The sequence below is a fragment of the Anneissia japonica genome, unplaced genomic scaffold (genome assembly GCF_011630105.1).
Source record: "Anneissia japonica isolate Jap-2015-1 unplaced genomic scaffold, ASM1163010v1 scaffold287836_len1076198_cov165, whole genome shotgun sequence".
In the NCBI taxonomy this organism is placed as follows: domain Eukaryota; kingdom Metazoa; phylum Echinodermata; class Crinoidea; order Comatulida; family Comatulidae; genus Anneissia; species Anneissia japonica.
Genome location: NW_022729021.1, coordinates 531279 through 540978, shown reverse-complemented (window position 1 = coordinate 540978; position 9700 = coordinate 531279). Strand labels below are relative to the sequence as shown.

General features: G+C 34.6%; 2 protein-coding genes across 3 annotated transcripts in view; both read left to right on the top strand.

Moving 5' to 3' along the window:
• Positions 1-232: 232 nt before the first annotated feature.
• Positions 233-3489, top strand: LOC117114571 (mas-related G-protein coupled receptor member X1-like). Of its 2 annotated transcripts, XR_004446390.1 has the most exons (3): positions 233-316; positions 1684-1778; positions 2292-3489. XR_004446390.1 is itself a non-coding variant. In XM_033258247.1 (2 exons), exon 2 carries the CDS (start codon positions 2431-2433, stop codon positions 3322-3324), a length of 894 nt encoding a protein of 297 aa, XP_033114138.1. In that variant the 5' UTR covers positions 266-316; positions 2292-2430; the 3' UTR covers positions 3325-3489. The 2 variants fall into 2 exon arrangements, 1 of the variants encoding a protein (XP_033114138.1); XM_033258247.1 differs by lacking the exon at positions 1684-1778 and having other exon boundaries at positions 266-316.
• Positions 3490-6341: 2852 nt separating this feature from the next.
• Positions 6342-9700, top strand: part of LOC117114618 (inorganic pyrophosphatase-like) — a 20118-nt gene continuing 16759 nt past the window's right edge. Inside the window, 2 exon segments of the mRNA XM_033258306.1 lie at positions 6342-6529; positions 9565-9626. Of these exon segments, the coding sequence (XP_033114197.1) occupies positions 6352-6529; positions 9565-9626 (240 nt within the window). The 5' untranslated portion in view covers positions 6342-6351.

Genomic DNA, 9700 nt, shown 5'->3' with positions numbered 1-9700 from the left:
GGCCTGCTTTAATACCGTTTACTGGTTGATAATGCAGTAGAGTTGTTCCTTTTACAGCAAGGTGTAACTATTTATACATCCATGATAACTATCCTGATGAAGACATAATTATTGTCGAAATATTGAATCCCAACACGATGGCGTGCATTTCGATACTTGGAGTATGTATACTATCTCATACTATCATTTAGTCGTTAGATAAATGTTTTGTAAATATCAAAGTCCGTCGTCACTAAATACCAAGCGTCTGACAGCACCGGATGGCAGGATATTTAACTATGGACATATTAACATTCAAAAATTTGTAAGAGCACCGGTAGGTATAATTTTAAAGAAATATTTCTTTAAAATTTGAAAGCATTTTAGGTAATACTGTAAAGGAAAACAAATAGAAATGGCCCAGAAGCACCATTTCACATACTGCTTCGTCGTCGTCGCTGTCATTGTCGTCGTTGGTAGCAAATTGTTTGTTACCACGAAAACTAAATTTTGGCACGTTTGGTGTGGCGCTTATTCGAGAGCGGAGCTTATTCGAGGATTTATGGTACATTATCAGTGTTGAACAATATAAAGTAAATAACATCAGCACTTTTGAGACTAACAATATAGAATTTATTCTCTAGCTTTCGTCCACATACCGTAGTGGACTTCATTAAGAGTTCTCCTGATGAAGTCCACTGTGTGGACGAAAGCTAGAGAATAAATTCTATATTGTTAGTCTCAAAAGTGCTGATGTTACTTACTTTATATTGTTCTATACTGTATCAGACTAAAGCGGCTATATTCTTTATTATTACTTTTTTAGTTGTTAATTAAGGACACGTACATTCTTTAGACAAAATTTAATAGTTTTTAGTAATCCACTCTGTTGAGAGTTAAACATGTTATCGATCTCCTCACAGCGAGATGTTCTTGAAACCATTTTTCTGAAAGCACGGCATTAACAAACAATTGGTACAATTGGGCTCTGATAGTATTTAGGGCGGTCTATTCATGATGTTATTGCAGTGTTTACTTAATTGGATTTAATGAAAAATACATGTTGATCGTCGGTGACGACTGATAACCTGCTTATTTTTATTCGTTATCATTTTAAAATTATTATTTTTATGATCTTAAAAATATTATTTTTGGAATTGTTATCACCATTATCATAATTTTTGAACAATATTCAAACAAATTGACTGTGTTAATTTTGTTTTATAAACTTTTTATAATTTTTATATAATTATTTGTACAATGTTTATAGTGTTTATATATGGTATTTAGAGTTTTAAATACATTTATATATTTTAATAGTCATTTTATATACTTTATATAATTTTTACAAAATATGTAAATATGCGTCAGCACACGTTATACATATAATACATATCATAAACTTGAATTTTTTACGTAAGTTACAAATACAAATAGGACCGGTGGCGTAACGACGAGTCATGTGGCCCGTAAGTATTTTCGCCGCTCAAGAAGTGACCAGGGCGGGTAATCTCCCTAATTATTATGGCTGAAAATACTCTATTTAATTATCAGACAATGTAAAAAAAATATCGTGTGACTATTTAACAATATAATCATCTAATATTTTCCAAACACATTTTTAAAATGAATATTTACGTGCAATATTATTAGGTCTGTACATAAATCGAAAAATGAATCGTAAAATGAATATTTACGTGTTAGGTCTGTACATAAATCGTCGTAGAAGCGGTTGTCGCATCGGTTATGCCTTGGACTCCCAACCTTCTTGAGGTCAGCGGATTCGAAACTCTCGCTGTGTAAGTCGCTTGTGTCCTTATATCTTTATATCCTTATATAAATATAATAATATATATATATATTATATTATATATATACATATATACACATATATATACATATGTATGTATATATATATATATATATACATTCATATATATATATATTATTATTATTATTTTTTCCTGGTTTAATTTAATTAATTTGCTTATGTTAAAGATCAAGTTTAATTTTTATACTTATGTTTTAATTGTATGTACTGAGATCAGCTCAGGCTGGATGGACCACCCTCACAAAATATCTTCGAAATAAATAATTAGTGGTGGGTCTGTCTAATACTTGGGTGAGTTTAGTCCACTTCTGGGACTATCTTCTGGTATTAATATTCTTTAAATCAACAATAGATTGGGGATTTTTTTCAGAATTGTGTGTCAGTATGCGTTTTACAAGGCGAAAACACTTGCATAACTGAAATCAAGTCCAAATATACTCTTTGATATAATTGTTTTAACAAGCAATGTTTTTGTTCGCAGATTTCTGATACCTGTTCTACCATCAACATAAAGGAATGCAACAAAAGCATACATTTCAATTGCTGCTTGACAAAAAGGACTTTCTCAATTTGTTTTTTTAATCTGAAAATCGACGCAAATATATTATTATATTCCTACTATGGAGAGTGGATATGCTAGTGCCGTTCTAACGATACTAATATGCGTTGTAGCCATACTGGAAAACGCATTCGTTATCTTGACCGTGTGGGGAATTCGCAACTTAAGAAAGAAAAACTGTACGTTAATTGTTAATCTTGCAGTGGCTGACTTATTATGTGGAAGTGGCAACCTTCTTATAATCTCCATCATTGGTAACGACTTTACGGCGGACGTTCTTGATATATATGCAATGTCAGTGTTGACCATTATGATGTGGTCTTCATCTTTTACCTTCGCTGTGGGCTTTGAACGCATGTTAGCTGTGGCCACACCAATTTGGTATAACAATAATATTACTAAATGTAAAGTAGCTATTGTATGTGTAATACTGTGGACGTTACCGCCTTGTGTATTTTTTCTTACTGGGTTCCTTGATAATTGGAAGGTGTTTGCGGGGTTTTTCTTATATCTGCAGTTTGCAATGACGATTTCGGTAGGAATCCTGTATGTTATAATTTTCTTTATTTTAAAAAATACAAACAATAGACACACATTGGGGGCTAGCTCCCGAGCTATTCGACAGGCCCAGTTACGGTCGATTTTCATTACATTTGGTATACTAATCTGTTCATTGTCCCTGTGTTTATTACCAGTACAGGTATTAGCGATATGTCGTTTCAATGAATGTGTGGATTGGTCTGAGCATATTTGGCAAACAATATTTGGTGTTATGTTACCAATTCTGATGTTTAATTCAGCATTAAATCCGATTGTTTATTGGTGGCGCATTCCAACATTTAGAGAAGGATACAAGAATCTTGTAATCTCCTGGCTCGTACGTTGCCATATCCGCCAGAAGGATCGGCCAAAATCTCCACAGTGGAACGGTCAGTATCAAACAACCAGACAATAAAGAGGACTCTTTTGTATGGCCATGGTATAACCGCGTACGATCAGGGGGTACCTGTCACCGACGGAATCGAGAACCTTTCCTAATTCAACTGGCCAATCAGCGTCGCCAAAGGAGTCAGTGGTAGCGTGTAGCGATTTTTTATGGAAACCAGGCTTTAAAGCCCCATTCCCGGCAAAATTTCAGTTTTTAAGAAAAATCTAATTTTTGTATAATGTTATAAAGATTTATAAATATAATACGGAATTGCTAGTTTAACTGAATTTAGACATTCCTAAGAATGAAAAAAAATGTAAAATAAGTCTGAAATTTGATTTTTTGTGTTCCACACAAAAAATAAATGCGGATGAATTTTTCATGTTGATTTTGCGATAGGTCGTGAGAAGAAATATCGTAGGCGCCGAAAACATTAGCCTATCCAATGCTGCTGGCTAGGCCTAGCCTTACCTCGATTTAGGTTCTGTTATCACACATAAAAACGGCCGACATGATATTTTCCGTTGCAGTATTGACGCTTGTGAATAATATTTCACAGGAATTATTTCAAATTTGTTAAAAATCTGATTCTGACTGAGATTTTGACACTTAAACCAACTTATCTCAGCCTAACCGAACGACCGCATTGTGCGAGATGCGAAGTACAAAAACCATAGAGATATAATAAGAATACTAGAGCGCTAACAGCAATGTATTAGATGTTCGAAATACGCAGAGCTGTGTGTGTGTACCATCCAAGATGGCTGCCATAGATTCAGCCAATCAAATTTCCCCTGAACAATTCACGTCGTTGCTCTTCTTCCGATTCCGTGTTCATGTTCAGTCTCTCAGTGCTAGATGTGTATAAGAGACAGATATTTACATGGGAAATATTCATACAAAATGTATCTAAATAATATTAGAAATGATTTACCGTACAGAAAGTCTTCTAATTCCCCGTTCAGCAACCTTTTATCAAATATTTAACACTCAGCCGCGACCCTTCGACCTCAAATTATCCTGAGAAATATTGGCCAAATTATCCTAATTATCCTGAGAAATATCTGCCAAATTATTAAATATTTTATTATTGTGGCCTGCTTTTAGCAACGGCCTTGAGTTTATTGTTACCTTACATCATTTGATTTTATCTTTTTTTGCTAAGTTTCTATAGAATTGCTCACCCTATCGGAGACAGTCGCCGACTGTTGTAGGGAAGGTTAAACCTGGTTCAACTTTGCCGATTGGGTTGCCGACGAATCGGGGTGCCTTAGCAATGCACCCTGATTTGTCTGCAACGCGATCGGCAAAGTTGAACTTTGCAATACAATTTAATTCGCTACCGGTATTATCTGATATCGTCAACGCATGAGTCATAAGAAGTATTGAACTCTGTCAAAGGTCAAACTATTGAAAACTCGAGACAGAACGAGGTAACATTTATTGTTTACGGCAGAGGAAAGTTGGCTAAACCGGCTATTCAACCGTGTTTTAGGACGACGAAAAAATATTGTGCGTAGACTGTGTATTTACTTATGTGTTTAAGTTCCTGTAATAAGAAGGATTATTGAACTTCATCAGAAGACGTCAAAAGGATTCCTAGAAAATGTAAACTGTTTTAGGTGACAGAAAGGAATATGGACATTAAAATTCCATTAATGTTGTATGAAGATTGTCTTAATACCGTAACTATCACATAGAGTTACTGATCGCTTTTCATTGCTTTCTGAAATTCTTTTTCAGGTAAAGTTTGCGGTAGTTGTTGCTTACTTTAGTTAAGTACGGTAAGTACTGTACAGTAAACTTGCCGACGGATTGTTTTGTTTATAGTAATAAGATGAAATAGGCAGCATGTTTTCTACTAGTATTATTGTAGTAGGCCTACTAAACTGAGTGCGACGGATGATGCCGAATAAATTAATAGCCATCGATATGTGGCTTCCTCTTTAGATTTTCATTGTTCATTGTGTGTCAGGGCGGGGGCCACAACTTGACTTTGAAACTCCTAAATTGCCATATTCTTCGCCCCTAGTACACTAGAAATTTTGAGCCACGACCGGCCACGACCACTCTTTTTTTGTCTAGGACGATCGCCCCCCCCCCACCCCCCGTCGGTCAAATCTTTCCGTCATCACTGGTTTCACTGCTTTTAATTGACTTTCGGCGAACTGGTACTCGGCAAACTGGAATTCGGGAAAAGGGTCACGGCAACCTGGTATTCGGTATACTGGAATTCGACCATCTGGCCTAGAACCGTTTTTCTCTTCAGCACCCCCTTTTTCAAAATCCTGGACTACGCTCTGCATCCTGTTGTTATGCTCTACTATACTTTTCCTTGTTTGGGCTTTATCCACCTGAATTTGAAAGTGACTGTTAGACGGCCGCCACATAAGTATTAAACAAACACAACTGCAATGATCATATTATAAGATGATAATAATAGTGATATTATAATGATAGCGATGATGATAATGATGATGATGATGATGATGATGATGATGATGATGATGATGATGATGAAAATTATGTTTACGAATACATTGATGATGTTGATGATTATGATAATGATACATATTAAACCATACAATACACTGACCAAAAAACGTTTTAAACAGACAGACAAAGCAGAGGAGCTAAAATCACAAATCGATATATACCAAAAAGCATGTCTGTTTATAAATCCTTGGCTATTGAATAACAAGTTCCGATTGGTCAGTTGTTAAGTCTTACTTATTCTCCGGAAAGGTGTAATACAAAAATCGCCATTGTCTGATTATCTTAATGATGAAAAAGATTTTTTTTTTTACAGACTTATCTACTCAAGTTGTTTTATCCATATACCTACAGTGGGTTTTTGTAAGCCTTAAATAGGATGCCATTCATAATCCCAAAAGACGAAGTAGCAGAATACAATGTTTTTCATTATGTGCACTATGAAATATTATATATGATTTAAAAAAAATAATAATAATGGTCTAAATCGAATTACCTTTACTGTATTGTTAAAAAAGTTTATGAGCAATAGACTGTAGGGGGCGTGCTCAAACAATACACATGTCGGCCACACAAGCATTCAGGGCTGGTCTACGTAGGGTTTCTCCTGCTGCTGTCCGTGTTTCGTTGCTTAAAAATCATCTTCAACAACCGAGCTACTTAAAACGACAAAACATGTCGGGCTACACTGCAGTTGAGAAAGGAGCGCCAAACTCATTGGATTACAGTATTTATTTCAGTAAGGCATTATCCCTTCTAAACCTACACAGTGCCAAGCCGGCCTACCTAGCCTTGAGTAGCATTGGAAGGTGTTCAGTTAATGAGTTGGCTGGGGCGTAGGGCGGTTATCAAAGCAAGAAGGGCAAGGCTGAATATATACGTGTCTAATTAGGGGCCTATGTGATTCTGCAATAATGTATTTTCGATACACAAATGATTGCTGATAAATAGTGACCTTTCACATGGTATCGTATTAATATTTCTGTAGGATAAGCCTAGCCTATGCCTAGGTAGGGGAAAGTAGGGCCTTGTTGATAAGGATAAGAGGAAGATAGGTAGGCTTGGCCTTCATTGGACTGGACAGATACTACCGTGCAATGGGTGGATGAGTATTTCCTGTATTCTACAATTCCTAGCGCCCTCAATCAATAGTTATTTAGATCTTTAGTATTACATAGTCATCATATAATATTAATTAATTAATTGATATATTAGTAAAGTGGAATTTGGCAATATTTTCAAATGCAGTATTTTTGTTAATTTAATAAAGTAGGGCATACTGTACTAATTAAAGTTGTGTAAAATAAGTTTGTCATTCCTAGAAAAAAAATAGATAGGCCTAAGGCATGCAATTAAATTATTGTATTATTTTGTGACAATGTATAAATAGTAGTAGTAGTACACGCACAGTACTACCGTCCACTTACTGTTTATTCAACTATACCAGAGTGTAGAGTTAAGGCCTGCACGGGGAATATATCTCCCCCCCCCCCCTTCACAAATTCAGCCTAGAAATCCGTTTTTTAATTTCAGAAAATAAGGACCGATTTCCACATGGATTTTGCCGAAAATTAGGTTTTGACTTAATCTTAATACTGTATATAAACAATATATTTAATATTATGCATTAATTACGATTCTGTGCACCTATTTTCCTAGTGATTTTCCACTCAAGTTTGAGCTGGTTTTTGGGGTATCATCTGCTCAATTACAAAAACTACAGTATGGCAACTACCTGTATGTACAATATCAAAGCCTTGACTTGTGCATTGTTTGATTTGGTATTCCCTGGGGCATAGTAATGTGTATGCAAAATTACTGGTTGATAATCTGTTGTTTGCAAAATTATTGATTTTCACAACCAATCCACAACAGATGCGAGTGTCCCTTCATTCACTGAATTGCAGTGCCAGCAATTTACTCATCCATGAAATTAGGTATTTTTAATTTTAGGCTTTTGTTTCTAAATTTGAGTTATTGAACCCATAAGTTTGCATAATGTATTATATCATATCAAGTAATTGCAGCTCGTACTATACATACAATAATACTTTATAATATTTTTTTTAACTACCTTATTAATTTTTCTCAGAATCTAAAAGTTTAAGAAAAGTCTTTGTAAAATATTAATGCAACAAAAGTCATCAAGGTTTGAAATGAAAGGTTCCGACAGAAACCATAAAGCTTGTATGTATAAAGGACGGACAAAAATTAAATTATAAATTAAAGATTCAGATTAATGTGCAGTAATGCAAGACTTTTTTTATAACATGTTTATCAAACCCGCCACCCGCCAATAATGATGAATTCGAATAAAAATAAAATATTATTTTTGGCTAATTAGCTCAGCTGCTACCATAATAATTATTTTTCTTTATTTTTATTTCACCCGATGCTGCCTTTAAAATCCCCAAAAAATAAGATGTGTATTTCTTCCTAATTATATTAATTTAAAGCATTTAACTATCCCATTACTAAACTGTTTACATTCACCAATAAAATTTTATTTTTATTTTTGCCTCCGTCTGGATGTTTTTGGCAAAACTATTTGCAAAGTAAGAAAACACAATTTTATTTGTATTTTTCCACCCTCCTCTGACGATCATTTGAAAAAATATGTTCGTGAAACAAGGTATTAAAAAAGTGTTGCTTAGAAGCAGTATACAAAAAAACAGTAGTAGTAATCTCTATTGTAATGCAAGTCAAGACCCATTAATCCAGATGCCAAACTACTTAAATCTTGATAATGCCTTTAATGTAAAAACAAGTACAGTATTCTTGTCCAGATGTTTTTGAAAAAGAAATGGAAGAAGTAAGGCCTACTCATTTTTTAATGGTAATATTTTCAGCTCATGTTTCTATGCAGACTAACAACATTTGTAAGGATCTGATTGAATACAGGCCAAACTAAAGCGATTTTAGTAGGGGGGTGTTACAAGTATTTTGCCGTGTTGGCTTTGCACGTGTAAATATAACAATTTATTATGTAAATTTATTATATTTTGTAAGACCGCACCACTATTTGTGAGTGCCACCGATACAAAGGTGAAGTGTCACAAATAAATAAATATATAAATATGCACCGATGGCTGTCCATACATAGCTTATTTGTATACATGTATGTTGGCTAATGTGGCGAAATGTGAAACATTGTTGCCTGGAAATCGTCTCATTGCGGCTGGCACTGCTCATTGGAGGGTGAGATCAAATAGAAAGACGCAACTTGTTGAATGATCTAGCGTGGAATTACTGTAGCAGCCTGTTGAGCATGGAGGTTGTTTGGCCTTGTAGAGTGTATTAAACTTTAAAACTTCATAATTGTTTTGTTACAAAAAAGTGAATAACAATACTTGAAGCAGCAGCAGATGAGAATCACAGACTAATTATTTGCTTTTAGTCAGGTCCCCATTAAAAAAAAAAAAAAAGAAAGAAAAAGAAAAAGAAAAACCCAAGCAGCATATCTGTGGCTATGCTTGTTTAATAAAAATTGAAGATTTCGCAACAGAAAAAAATTCCCTATCAGACAGTTGATGACCAAAATGTTCTTTTGTTTATTTTTAATGTACAGTATTGTCTGACTGCATGTTCATGGTCCTATTTACAAAAGTAATTAACAGAAAAGCAAAGTCCAGAGTGTCTGCTCTTTACAGGTAGTTGTAATTCTGGGAAAAAAATGAATTACATTAAACAAATACTGTATACTGGCGAGTGATAAGCTACGGTGTGTTGTTATAGTATTTGCTAATTATATATTGATGTTTCATTTTTTTCCAGAAAATGCAAATGGCACACATATCTCCCCATTTCATGATATTCCACTGTATGCTAACAAAGGGGTAAGTCTAAGTTATACAGCAGTAATTTTCAATGGCGGATCAAAAAATTCAAAATGGGGGGGGGGGGCGGGGCT

What these genes read in the sequence shown, in the direction of transcription:
- LOC117114571 (XM_033258247.1), top strand. Translation starts at nt 2,431, where the DNA reads ATGGAGAGTGGATATGCTAGTGCCGTTCTAACGATACTAATATGCGTT.